At 46.2% G+C, this 13,186-nt stretch overlaps 3 protein-coding genes across 6 annotated transcripts; 2 read left to right on the top strand and 1 right to left on the bottom strand.

The window, feature by feature from the left end:
* Positions 1-52: 52 nt before the first annotated feature.
* LOC1270040 (uncharacterized) lies at positions 53-4,359 on the bottom strand. Of its 4 annotated transcripts, none has more exons than XM_308700.4 (3): positions 4,196-4,359; positions 3,918-4,076; positions 53-1,019 (listed from the first exon to the last, which is right to left on the bottom strand). In XM_308700.4, exons 2-3 carry the CDS (start codon positions 4,009-4,011, stop codon positions 919-921), a joined length of 195 nt encoding a protein of 64 aa, XP_308700.3. In that variant the 5' UTR covers positions 4,012-4,076; positions 4,196-4,359; the 3' UTR covers positions 53-918. The 4 variants fall into 4 exon arrangements, with proteins under 4 accessions (XP_308700.3, XP_001688061.2, XP_061503053.1 ...); XM_001688009.2 differs by having other exon boundaries at positions 2,760-4,076; positions 4,196-4,356; XM_061647069.1 differs by lacking the exons at positions 3,918-4,076; positions 4,196-4,359 and adding an exon at positions 2,306-2,669.
* A 5,377-nt stretch (positions 4,360-9,736) lies between these two features.
* On the top strand, positions 9,737-11,480 carry LOC1270041 (origin recognition complex subunit 4). The gene is made up of 2 exons (XM_308701.3): positions 9,737-10,151; positions 10,219-11,480. Exons 1-2 carry the CDS (start codon positions 9,960-9,962, stop codon positions 11,404-11,406), a joined length of 1,380 nt encoding a protein of 459 aa, XP_308701.3. The 5' UTR covers positions 9,737-9,959; the 3' UTR covers positions 11,407-11,480.
* Positions 11,481-11,604: 124 nt separating this feature from the next.
* LOC1270042 (uncharacterized) lies at positions 11,605-12,981 on the top strand. Its single transcript, XM_308702.5, has 2 exons — positions 11,605-12,257; positions 12,325-12,981. The coding sequence occupies exons 1-2, from the start codon at positions 12,078-12,080 to the stop codon at positions 12,766-12,768; spliced, it is 624 nt and encodes a 207-aa protein (XP_308702.4). The 5' UTR covers positions 11,605-12,077; the 3' UTR covers positions 12,769-12,981.
* Positions 12,982-13,186: the final 205 nt, after the last annotated feature.

Here is a 13,186-nt window from a genome sequence, read left to right as displayed (position 1 = left end):
TCAAACTCAGCGGTCAGAGAAATGGTAAGTAAGCTCTAAATAAAAAAAGGAATTGATTTGAAACATTATTTATATTCTTTTCAATATAAACGTAGTTGTCCCTCCCTCTGTTCGCCTTAGTCCATCATCATCTTCTTCTATAAAATATATTATCTTGCACATAAACGAGAAAATAAACATCTTTGCGTGTACGATGTGTGTGTGTGTCTGGATGTGGCTGTTATCGTCTGTTTCACCTTCCTGCTAATTGAAGTATCGCCTTTCTGTCCCTTGCGTAATAGCTATTGCGAACAAAACTGGATTATCCTCGACTATTGTTTTCAACTGATCGTAAAAAAGACATACACACACACGTACGGTCGCTCTAGATAAGAAAAGTCTTGCAATCTGTGCTACGTCCTCTGTAAATGAAGCTGAAGAAGGTAATACGTTCCTCTACCGGTTTGTATAGTCGGAAACTGTGAACACACTATATAGCTGCTACCCTTATACTGTTGCGTCGCGGGGGGAGGGAAATGGAAACGGAACAAGTTACTGATGCTAAGAGCAGTGCTCGGAAAATTGTAACAGTCGAGAGTCTCTTTAATAGCTATTCAATTGTTGGGGAGGGTAAATATACACTTATCTGTTCTGCAAAAATTGGTGATTAACGGGGATTTTGATATATCCCATAAATATACCTCATCTCTCTCTCTCTATGTCGCTCTCTTCCATCTTATCTGTGTTGTCGTGTAATTATTACGTGGTATGGATTCGCTAGGCCTTGCCAAGTCTTTTTCCTCTGGAATGTTTGTGCTGTGCTGGCGGCGACGACGACGACAACGACGGCTGCTGCTGCTGTCTCTGGTGAGTTCGATGCGATGAGTGATCACCGGTGCCGCCGCCAGCGGTGGTGCCACTGCCCCTCCCGGCAGGGAATCATTTCTTCTTTTTGCTCTTCTCCTGCTTCGCCTTTAGCTTCTCTTCGCGCTTGCGTTCCTTCTCCGTGAGCGACAGGTACAGCTTGTAGCCGAAGAATGCTGTAACGAAAGGAAAGCGAGTACAATTAAGTATTTATATTTTTTTTGTTTGATTATTATGTGATAATTTGAAAACTGTTCCTGAACGTGTTTCTTGTTTATAATCGCGTCCAAAACCTCAACCCCCCTGGCGAAGAGAGACAAAACTCACCGACGATCGTTACCACCACACCAGCCAACAGCCCGTACCCGATCGGTGTCGGTTGGAACTGTTCCGTCCAAAGCATACCCACGCCGGGCATACGTTTGGCGAGCGTATCCATCAACCTCGACCCTTCCGGTTCCTCTTCCCTTCCCGGTGCACTTGTTTGAACGATTTTCTTCTGCTTGGAAAATTCATTCAGCTGAGCTAACGATTTCACAAACTTGCCCTTGAAATCCCTCGCAAACTGGCGCTTCTCCTCGTCCGACAGGTTGACGAACATGTCGGACAGGGCGCGCAGATTGTCCTGGAACTGTTGCGCCAGCGAGCGCTTCTCAGCGTCCTGCAGCAGTTCGCCCAGGGCGGCCGAGTTGAGCGCCTCCACGAATGGGTTCTCTTCATGTTCGGTGGCCATTTTTTTGTTTTGTTCTGTTTCGCGATACGCGATTATCGTTGAAGCGACGTTAAATCGGGAGCCTCAAAGCGGTAGCATTCCCGGCTGTACACTAATAAAACACAGGTGGCAAAATGCACTGCGCAGGAAAGGGTCCAGCGGTCACATCGATTCGCTCGCTGTCCCCCATTGAGTGGGCTGATGGGTGTGTGTGTTTTGAGATGAGATAAAATCGTGGCCACGATAGTGAAATCGAGTAACAAATAGCAGAGGGAACGAAGAAGACAAAAAATCAAGCCGCTTATCTCCACCGATAAGTCCGCGGAGCACCGCCGCTTCGTCGTCTGTGAGTGACGTGGCAAAAGCGATGGAATACGTTGGCAGTGATGATGATAACGCGTTCTCGCGCGAAGGAGGGATTGGGGATTTCCTTCACCACAATAAAATCCAATTGACCAACAAGGTAGCCCAAAAAGGTGCTAACGTGTCACCAAACGACGCGTTAAGAACTTTGCCACACACTTTGCCAGGCGAGAAATGGCGAGAAGTACGGAGACGCAGCACGCACTCGAAACACGAAGCCCAACCAGTACAGAAGACACCCACCGGAAGCATCGGAAGGCAACACAAATTAGCGAATGGGTTCACATTTCACAGGTTTCCCTTGTATGATGATGATGATGTTGTTGTCGCCCCCTGTTTGTGTTGATGGGTTTTCCGCTTTTGCCGTTTCACTGTCGCGCTTCTTACCGAACAGGCTTAGTACGAGGAGCACGGCGACAGCGAAGCTAATTTGCCGGTAAAGAGTAGCCTTAAAAACGGTCTCCCTTCGCAACGCTTGCACCACTTGCGGGAGATGTGGCAACTGCTGCAACAATGCCAGCAGCTTGGCCTGCTCTTCGGGCGTTGCGTCGGCAAGCACCTCGAGCAGTTGTTCCTCGCTCGGTAGGTCGAAAGATGGGTCCATGGTTTGACGGGGGCAGTTAAAGCGGGTTCAATTCTAATAGCAGACTAATTTGTGTGCTGCAGAGACGTTGAACTCTCTTCTCGAGTTTTTAATGTTGTCTGAAGAGATTCAACTGTTTAAACAAATGTGTTTAACTGGGTCTTGTAGCGAACGAGAGGGAAACAAAATCCCACGAAAAAGGGTTCTCGAAACCTTAAAAGGCAACACAGTGCGAACGTGTGTGTGTGTGTGTCTTACCGAACACGGCCAGCATAATCGCCAGCATCACGAGAAACACGAGATAGTCCGACAATCCGGCCTGCATCTTGCGGCGCATCGCGTTCTGCAACACGCCCGCCTTTAGCTCTTCCTTTTCCTCGTCGGACAGATTGTCCATACCCTCCAGCATGCTCAGGAAGTCTTCCATCGTGGGCATCTTGAAGTCTTCCGGATTGAACGGATTCTCCGCACCGGGTGCACTTTCGGCCGCAGCTCCAGCACCACCCTCCGGACCGCCCATCGCGTTAAACAGCTCCTCTGCCACGTCGCCCATTTTGCGTTGCGCACACCACCACACGGGGGAGTAATAAAGATCCGGACGCTGTTTCGGCGCTAACCCACCACGCCGCCACGAGAAGCAGCAGGTTGCAATGGATGGATCGAACGGCAAACGGTTACTGACCAGATAAGCGGCCCGGACGGTGGTCGAAAGGCCTTCTAGGCGCGATGGTGGCGGCTGTGCCCGGTGCGATGCTGATAACAGTTACCTTCTGGAGGGCGGCTGGGTTTGCCACACGATTGCAGATGAGTTTGATGCCATTTATTGCATCACAAGGGCCACTAATCAAGGTAAGGCGTGTGTGTGTGTGTGTGTGGATGAAAATGAGCGTGTTCTTCCTCTTCTAAAGCAAATCTTCTTGAAGGAGGTACCATACGGACAATATGGTACGCGTTCAAGGCCATGTTTTTTGGTAGTAGCCTTCATCGGCACTAAGATCAAAGGTGAACACGTGTAATGAATTGAGTTTTGATGTTTAAGGGGAGATTAGGGCTTAGACAGATTATAATTTTAGCAAACAATTCCTAATTTTACGTGCCCATAAAGGTATAACTAGTACTTAAAACTGGATCCGGGATGGTTCGACGGTCTAGTTGTGCCGATTGGGAGACGCAAATGCCTAACGAGCCTCATTTACCATCAGGATAGCCCAACGTACCAAGGGTATGTTCTCCGGTTACTTGGTAAAGTCAAGCTCCAGCTCATGCCAAATGCTTCTAAGAACCTCATCTTGGACACACCGGTACATTGAAAAGATCCCTCTCTTGTCGGCTTTCATTAGGACCATAGGGAAACGTCCTGACCGAACAAACCCTCCCTCAAAATTACCCCCACAGCTCTTCCTAGTCCGTACATACCACCGAGTCCAATCACGACGATTGCCGGGATGATGAAGACCGCGTTCGGGAATCCGTGCTGGAACGGGTCGTTGCTGGAGCTGAGTTCAACCATTTTTTTCACGCGGTGTTTCCGGCGGAGCGCTTGCTAAGAGCTAGAAGGGCGTCACGAACCAAGAGCTAAAGAAGGGAACAGGAAACATTCCATTACTTTCCAGCATTCTGCATTGCAAACATAGAGAGCCGGCAAATTCGCGTTTAAGAAGGCTGCACGTATGTGTGTTTGTGGGTGTCTTTACCTTGCTGTAATATTGTTTACGGTACGATATTTCTTCGATTGATATTGTCGTTATCGATAAGATTACGGTTTCAAAACACGTAGGCAAAATGTTTTCTTTTTGCTGTTTTTTTGTTTCTGCTGCGTTGGCTGTCAGATGTCAGTGTGTCCAGATTATTTTGGCGGTTTTCGGTAGGCGCATCAAAATGTTATCGGTAGTTTTCGGTAGGTTAGGCCTGTGTCTGTGCTCCATCGCATGCGTGATCGCGATTTCGTCGTCCGACGTTATCTGTCAAATCCCATATAAAAATTTGAAAGGCCGTCCGATAAAACCGCATACGAAAAAGCGTTGTCACCACCCCAAGTAACAAATGAGGATAGCGATTCTTGTATTGGAAACACACGTCTGGATGGTTCGAGTTCAGATAATAGAGTGAGAGTTTATTTACAAGTGTATACAATAGTTCATGCTTTCGGGTTGGACAATACCCAACATCTGTCAAATGACAGTTCGACCCAACTAACCTACAATGACAGTTCGCTTCAACCAACACTCCTCCTCGAACTGGCTTTCCTAAATCGTAACCAGTCCTATTTCTTGACGCAATTTACTTAGTCTAATACGCGCAAGCGGCTTCGTCAACAAATCTGCTAACATGTTTTCTGTAGGACAGTATCTGATATTAATGACTTCCTTTTGCTGCAAATCGCGCACAAAGAAATAACGTGTCTCGATATGCTTGCTACGTCGCTCTATACGTTCACTATTAACCATTTTAATGCAACTTTGATTGTCCTCAAATACTTCTATAGGCTCTTTAATTTCTAGTCCTACTTCTTCTAACAATCGTCTAACCCATATAAGCTCCTGACAACCTTCAGCTAATGCTACGAATTCGGCCTCGGTAGAGCTTAAAGCAACGCAGGTTTGTTTTCGAGAACCCCATGCAACAACTCCTCCACCTAACAGGATTAGAAAACCGGAGTTAGATTTTCTTGAGTTGGAGTCACTTGCCCAATCGGCATCTACGTACATTTGTACTTGTTGGTTTGTTGAACCTAGCTGCAACTTATGATCAATAGTTGCTATCAAATATCGCAAAACTCTTTTCGCTTCTATCCAATCTTGTTGAGTTGGTTTACTGGATTTTTGAGCTAATATTGATGTACTAATAGCGATATCTGGTCTAGTGTGCACGGCTATGTAAAGCAGACCTCCAATGAGACTAAGATAATTTTTGTTATCTGGAAGTGGCTCACAATCCTCCTCCTTCTGCTTTAAGTAGCCTAATTCAATGGGTACCGGAGTCATTTTGGCATTTTCCAGGTTGAATCTTTTCGCAAGTTTTTGAATGTATCCAGATTGTCCTAACTTGTTTCCTTGCTCATCCTTTTCAATTTCAATACCTAGGAAATGATGAATATCCCCTAAATTGGTCATTTTGAAGTTGTTTTTCAGATGTTCCAAAATAGCTTCAAATTCACTATTTGTCTGAGTTATGATTATCAAATCATCAACGTATACCAGTACATAAGCAAAAGCTTGTCCGTGCTTTCTTGTGTAAAGGCAAGGATCTGAATCACATTGTACAAAATCTATTGCTTTGAAAGTAGAATCGACCTTTTGGTGCCAAACACGCGCGGACTGTTTCAATCCGTATAAACTCCTCCTTAATCGACATACCGTGTCTTTATCGCCTATAGCGTACCCTTCGGGTTGTTTCATGTAAATGGTCTCTGCTAAATCTCCATTAAGATAAGCATTCTTTACATCAACGTGTTTAACGATCATATTTTTCTGGCTAGCTACAGTTAGCAGTACTCTAAAAGTAGTCTGTTTCATTACTGGAGAAAATATCTCATCATAATCTGTTCCGAATTTTTGTGTAAATCCCTGCGCAACTAGTCTAGCTTTGTAACGAGTTGTATTGTTATCCTCATTTACTTTGGTTTTAAAAACCCATTTACAACCTATTGGTTTAGAATCGGTTGGTAACTTGACTAAGTCCCAGGTGTTGTTATCAAGGAGTGATTGGTATTCCTCATCCATTGCCTCTCGCCACTTACTAGCATCTTCACTATGTAAAGCTTCATTTACAGTACGTGGATCATGCATTATGGCTTGGCTGGTTGTATGATTCGCAACTAATCCATGTAAATCTGGAGAATCAACAAGGGTCTCAGTTTCATGGTCTACACCAGAAATACAACGAACTGCTATTTCTGGTCCTACATAGTCGTTGTAACGTGTTGGTAACTTGTGAGGCCTTTCACTACGTCTTAAAGTTTCTGTATCTTGCGTTTGAGATGTTTCAACCAGGTTATCGGAAAGCGTAGGATCATAATCTAAACTAACAAACGTATTTCGGGTTTGTTCACTGTCTGGGAGCATCTCTTGATTGTGACTGCTACATTCGTTTATGAAAATAACGTCGCGACTTCTCATAACGTCTTTCCTTTCAGGATCATAAAGCCTATATGCCTTAGCAGTTTCGTCATATCCTACGAGTATTACTTCCTTAGACTTCCTATCCCATTTCAATCGCTTTTGCTTTGGAATGTGTGCCATCGCTTTTGATCCAAACACACGAATGTGAGTGAGGTTAGGCTTGCGACCACTCCAAGCTTCTTCCGGAGTTAGATTATGCCCCTTCGTGGGTGATCTATTGATGAGATACTTGGCCGTTAGAACAGCTTCCGCCCAAAAGGGTTTGGGTAAATTTGCATCAAACAGCATGCAACGCGCTTTTTCTACTACTGTTCTATTGAACCTTTCCGCTAGGCCATTTTGTTCTGGGGTATACTCGGTTGAAGTTTGATGTTTGATCCCTAGTTCTTTTAACCTGTTTTGTAATAATTGGTTCGTATATTCCTTTCCATTGTCACTACGCAATATTTTTAGTTTGCGCCCGGTCTCTCTTTCCGCTTTGATACGAAAATCTTCAAAAGCTCCTAATACTTCCGCTTCTGATTTTTGTTTTAAGAAATATACAGCAACTCTTCTTGTTTTATCGTCTATGAACGTTATAAAATATCGCTTTCCTCCTAATGACGTTTCTTCCATTGGACCGCATATGTCCGAATGAACGATTTCTAATATATCTTCGGCTCGACTGCCTATTTTAGGAAATGGGAGACGACACTGTTTTCCTTTCGCACATATTACGCAATTTTCAGACTCAATCCCATTAAACGTTATACCGGATGCTAATCCATCTTTTAACATCTTTAAATTGCTATAATTAAGGTGTCCCATTCTTCTATGCCATGTAGCTGAATCTACCGCTTTAGATGTAACCGCCATCGCAAAACTATCTTTTCTCTCTTCTAACGGGAATAAGCCATTCGTAACGTCGTGACTACCGGTTGCAATAACAATGCCGTTTGGTCCAGTCACTTTTACTCCTTTGTTGGTAAAATGAACTTCTTTGCCCTGTCGAACTATTTGGCTAATCGATAATAAATTGTTTGATATTCCCGGGACATACTTCACATTTTCTACGTTAACCGTTGTGCCCTTTGGAATGCATTTTGTGTTAAACCTGATAGAGCCTTTCGCAATAACTTCCATCGCTTGTTTATCCGCTGCTCTTACAGTACCACTTGCCGCACACTCGTTTTCTAACAAATTACGATTGTTCGTGAAATGTTCAGACGCACCTGAATCAAAGTACCACTTATCGTTATTCGCACCACTCATTGTTCCCACTGTTCCCAGCACCATGCTTAACGAAGACGCATTCACTGTACAGTTTCGGGCAATATGGCCGAACTTACCGCAACGCCTGCATTTCGGTCCCTTTGTCTGCTTCGATGGTACACCTTGTTGATTTCTCGGCTGCCATTGATGCTTCGTCGTTCCAAGAAAGACCGCCTTTTCAGATGACGCACTCGATTTGTATTCCTGCAGCAACTTAGCTTTTATGATATCGCCAGTTATCGCCGTTCCAGAATTTTCTAGCGCCATGATCATCGGCTTGTATTCATCAGGTAACCCGGCGAGAAGTAACGTGCCGATCCACTCTTCACTGATGTCGAAACCAATACCACGCAACTGGTGTGCTGTGCCCACTATGTCGTTCACGAAACTTTCCATAGACGCACACGATGCTAACGTTGTGTTGATGAGTTTCCTTAGAAGTCCTACACGACGCGTTAGTCCCGTATCCTCGAACGCTGCTTCCAGCTTCTTCCACACGTCCCGCGCAGTTTCCGCATCTTTGACATGGACGTAATTGATCGGGTCCAACAGCAAAATAATTTTTGCTCTCGCTTTCCGGCACTTCTGCTTGTCCACTTTCGTCTCATCTTCCGGTTTTACCGCCTGCCACAGGTCCTCCAACTCAAGGAAAGTTTCTACAGCAAACTTCCACGTTGGCCAATTTTCGCGACCAACAAGCCTTTCAATCGACGGTAAATTATTTGCAGAACTAGTAGCCATTTTGTTTTACTGCGTTGGGTCTGGGCCCATAACCTATTGGAAACACACGTCTGGATGGTTCGAGTTCAGATAATAGAGTGAGAGTTTATTTACAAGTGTATACAATAGTTCATGCTTTCGGGTTGGACAATACCCAACATCTGTCAAATGACAGTTCGACCCAACTAACCTACAATGACAGTTCGCTTCAACCAACATCTTGAAACAGCATCCCAAGCGCCACATATTAAACTTAAACGACTGAAAAATCGAATACCTGTGGTTTTCGGTAGGATAAATGGAAAATCGGTAGTTTTAGGGCGGTCATCTGTGAATCGGTAGGCATATAAAAAATCGGTAAGAATCAAGGATAATGTATTTAGAAGGTTGATTTTGATCGCTTTTGCTGGGCGACATTGTGGGGGACATCTGTCACTCTCTGCATACAAATTTCAATACCCCGCACCAGCCCTCCCCGATTTTTATACCGGAGCCCCCGGAAGAGATATGTCAAGTCGAGAAATGTCATTTTGCTCTGAACAACTTCACCTTGTCATTTATAACACCTTGGTAGGAATATAGATACAGTGAACCCTCTCTTATTTGACACCCCTCCAATTTGAAAAACCTCTCTTATTTGGACATTTTCCACAGTCCCTTGATTTCCAGTGCATTTTTGTTCCTCTAATTTGGAAAACCTCGGAAATCTGTGTCCCTCTTCTTTGTGTATAGTGTTGCCATGGTTATTGAATGATGTATGCTCAAATTGGCAATCGTATGCACAGTTTCCTATAGCAACAGTTAAGGCTGCATACTAAATGTTCTGTGAAGATGTCTGTCTCTTTCTTGTTTGAATGGACCTTTCATTCACTTTCAACCTCTGTAATTTGAAAACTCCTCTTATTCGACAGTCCCGTCGCCTCTCAAATCAGAGAGGGTTCACTGTAAATCGGTATTTCTGGTCACTCTGGTCAGATGTCAGTGTGTTTAGCAGGGTAGGTTGAAGGCTGGACTGCGACTGCTGGGTTTGACAGAAAACATCGCACAACATCGCTCATAATTCGAAAGAGTTTCAAGTTGTTCCATTTTTCTTTAGTTTTTTTTATTCTGGAGCAGACATTATACAAAATCTACAAACTTTCTTATCTAATTTGCTGCTCAAATGTATTTTTTTAATGCAAAAACAATACAACATCGTGCACGAAACATTCAAAACTTAACGAACAACAGCTTGAACGAAACTACGCTTTTGGCGCCAAACGTCACGAGTTGTTTACCTTTCGGTGGTGGCGTGCGGCACAAGCAAAACTGTGATAAAATCATTTAAAAAGAACTTAACTGACTGATTAAAAGGAAAATACGAATCATGCCGGACGGGTGCAGTGATTTGGACAGCACGCGCAGGTTCCTCAAAGCCCGTCTGCTCACCGATCGTGCGTCGTTTCACGGGTACGAAGCGGAGCGGCAACAAATCCACGATCTGCTCGAGCGCACCGCGGAACATGGTGAATCAAACAGTGCGCTGCTGCTGGGACCGAGAGGGATCGGGAAAACCACCGTAAGTTGTCCTTAGAATGATTATTTTAAATCTTGATAATCACGCTGGTACGCGTATCTACTTCTAGCTGGTAACATCCGTGCTGGTCCAACTGCTGTCCAAAGAAACATTCCACCGCAACAGTTTGGTCGTGTACCTGAACGGTTTGATACACATCGACGATCGGATTGCTCTGAAATCAGCAACCGCCCAAATGAATCTCGAAAATGCCGTCGACGGTAAAGTGTTTGGTTCGTTCGCGGAAAATCTTGCCTTCCTGCTGGAATGCCTCAAGGCGGGCGATCGGAAGAAATCCAAGAGCGTCATCTTTCTGCTGGAAGAGTTCGATCTGTTCTGCTCGCACCACAACCAGACGCTGCTGTATAACCTATTCGACGTGGCCCAGTCCGCTCAGGCACCGATCTGTGTGCTGGGCCTGACCGCCCGCCTGGACGTGATCGAGCTGCTCGAGAAGCGCGTAAAGTCACGCTTCTCCCATCGGCAAATCTTTCTGCTCCCGCGGGAGGACGGGTTCGAGGAACGGTTGGAGCTGTTCGGCAGCTTGCTGAAGCTGCCCACCGAGCAGGAGGTACGCACGTTCGCTGCCACCCATCCCACCATCCCGCCGGACGTGCTCAACAACGACGAGCTAGCGCTGCTGCGCAATCTGTTCAATCCACGCCAGTACAACCTGCCCTCCAAATGGGTCACACAGTGGAATCGGACCATCGACAAGCTGCTCAAGAGTGCGGAGGTGCAAACGGTGCTGCAGAACATGTACGAGTACGATGTGCTGGAAGGGCCGTTCCGGATGCAGCTGTTTGAGCTGGTGAACGGGCTGGACGATGAACATCCGGCCATTACGATCGAGTCCATCCAGCAGCTGGGCGAACGGTACGAATCGGACGACAAGGTAAAGCTGCTGGCCGGATCCTCCGTGCTCGAGATCTGTCTCGTCATCGCGATCAAGCACCATTCGGAGATTTACGATCGCGATCCGTTCAACTTTGAGATGATACTGACGCGCTTCAGCAAGTGGGCCAACAGCAGCACCAGCATGCAGGGCATCGAGCGGCCGGTCGTGCTGAAAGCGTTCGAGCATCTGAAGCAGCTGGAGTTTGTCGCACCGCTTACCGGGGGCGGGCTGGCGAAGGTCCAGAAGGAGTACCAGCTGCATCGGTTGCTGCTAACGTACGGCCAGATACGTCAGGCCGTTCAGCGGATGCAGTTTCTGCCGACCGAAATCAGCCAGTGGGAGCAGAGCTCGCTGGTGTGAGGGTCGGTGGCGGGCGTGTGTTGGAACAGGTTGCGGAATAAATTATCCTCACTTATTTATTACGAATCAGGAAATGGGGAGCAATTTGCTTTGAAGAGATGACAAAGGCGAGTTAAAGAGAAATAACGACCAGTTTGGAGAAAAAGTTTCAATTCGGGTCGTCAATAAGCCTCTCTAACACTCAATCGAAGGTCAATTCACCTGTTGTAGGAACGCTTCTAAGGGCGGCAATCCACTGAAAGATTCAATCCGCCACTCAATTTTGTTGTAGAGTGGACGTTTCGCGTAATAGTTGGTTCCATTTTAAGTGAAAAAAGCTACTTTCGCTCTTCAACGAATCTTTCCATATTGGACGACCTTTGAATAGCGAGAAGAAGCTAACTTTTTGGCCGGGAAATATCGCTCTGGATGAGTAAAAATCAATAAAAACAGACATAGATGAAAACAAACCATCCGTCTGGTACGGCGGCACCCCGCACGAGGCAAGCGACCTCATTTGCATTTGCATAATCCGATAGGGGCGCTGTGAATAAAACCGTTCCTGTTTGAGCCCTGTTTGAGGAAAAATCAACCGTATAAATACATATTCGACTGTAAGGTTGAACAAACAGTCCCATCCAGAAGGCCACCGTGGAAAGAAAGCATCACCCGCCGATCCCCAACGATAGACGATGAAGTTGGTTGTGTTTTTTGCCCTCATCTGCTACGCAATCGGTAGCGAATCGCCCGGCTTCTTTATCAAGCTGTCCAAGAGTGTGCCCCGCATTGGACGGCGGGGTGATTTGGAGAACTTTTTCCTCAAGCAGTCGAAAAGTGTGCCCCGTATAGGACGGCGTGCCGGTGGATTTCACGTGAGTCGGCTTGAGAGGCTCATTTTAGATCATATTTTTAATTTTTTAACTTTTCTACTTCATGCAGATGGCAGCAGTAGCCCCGCAAGAGGCCCACGGCTCGAGCTGGTTCGAGCGGTACATGAAAACGGCCAAGCGCCCCAACGGTGGCGGTTCGCTCGTACCGGACGATCTCGGCAAATCGTACAAGAAAATTCGCCCGCTCGATCTCAACCACATCATCGACATCCTGTCGGACGATCTGTTCTTCGGGTCCGATCTGAAGTTTATCTCCTGGGAGGTGCTGGACGAAGCGCTGGAGGAAGACCCGGAACTGCTGCAGAAGCTGGCGTCGCTCGCACGCGACAAGGAGGTGCAGCAGCTGAAGAAGCTGCTCGGCGAGCAGGACGATGAGCTGGTAAAGTATGTGCCGATCGATCGGAACGAGATTAATGGGGCCAGCAGCCGGGCGTACATGTACCGGTTGGATCGTACCGATCCGAACAAGGAGCGGCTTGAGTATCAGCAGTAAAGTTTTGGGGCGCTTTTTTATATCACGCGCTTCTTCTGTCTACTGCCTATGCCAAATGAAGATAATATATAAAATGGGGACGCAAAATGGATGGAGCGGAATCACTACCGGATTGGGGCGTACGGAACGACGGGTGTAGTCTTTAAACTGTATCTGTATGTGTGCGTGTGTTACATGAATAAAGTTGTGTCGTGTGTTTTTTCAGTGCAAAAACATTGTTTGTGCGAAACCTATTAAGTACCGCGCAGACTGTCTTTGCTGCCGGGGGTCGGTCTTTACAAAGCTTGAACAAAGGTGGCTTTACCTACCCGATACCGATTCCGCGATCGGAATCGACTCCGGAGCCGATTGTGGAGTTGATGCTGAAGCCAATTCCGAAGTTGAATACGAATCCTCATCAGATTCGTAATCAGCTCTG

Source organism: Anopheles gambiae, chromosome 2 (assembly GCF_943734735.2).
Source record: "Anopheles gambiae chromosome 2, idAnoGambNW_F1_1, whole genome shotgun sequence".
Classification (NCBI taxonomy): Eukaryota; Metazoa; Arthropoda; class Insecta; order Diptera; family Culicidae; genus Anopheles; species Anopheles gambiae.
The sequence above is the reverse complement of the archived record's forward strand: the minus strand, read 5'-3'. Positions and strand labels throughout refer to the sequence as shown.

Excerpts from the sequence above, each read along its gene's own strand:
- LOC1270040 (XM_001237128.2), bottom strand. The coding sequence starts at position 1,576 with ATGGCCACCGAACATGAAGAGAACCCATTCGTGGAGGCGCTCAACTCG. Across the intron at positions 1,020-1,170 it reads TGTGGTGGTAACGATCGTCG|CATTCTTCGGCTACAAGCTG; the intron begins GTGAGTTTTGTC and ends CTTTCGTTACAG.
- LOC1270042 (XM_308702.5), top strand. The coding sequence starts at position 12,078 with ATGAAGTTGGTTGTGTTTTTTGCCCTCATCTGCTACGCAATCGGTAGC. Across the intron at positions 12,258-12,324 it reads GGCGTGCCGGTGGATTTCAC|ATGGCAGCAGTAGCCCCGCA; the intron begins GTGAGTCGGCTT and ends TACTTCATGCAG.
- LOC1270041 (XM_308701.3), top strand. The coding sequence starts at position 9,960 with ATGCCGGACGGGTGCAGTGATTTGGACAGCACGCGCAGGTTCCTCAAA. Across the intron at positions 10,152-10,218 it reads GAGGGATCGGGAAAACCACC|CTGGTAACATCCGTGCTGGT; the intron begins GTAAGTTGTCCT and ends ATCTACTTCTAG.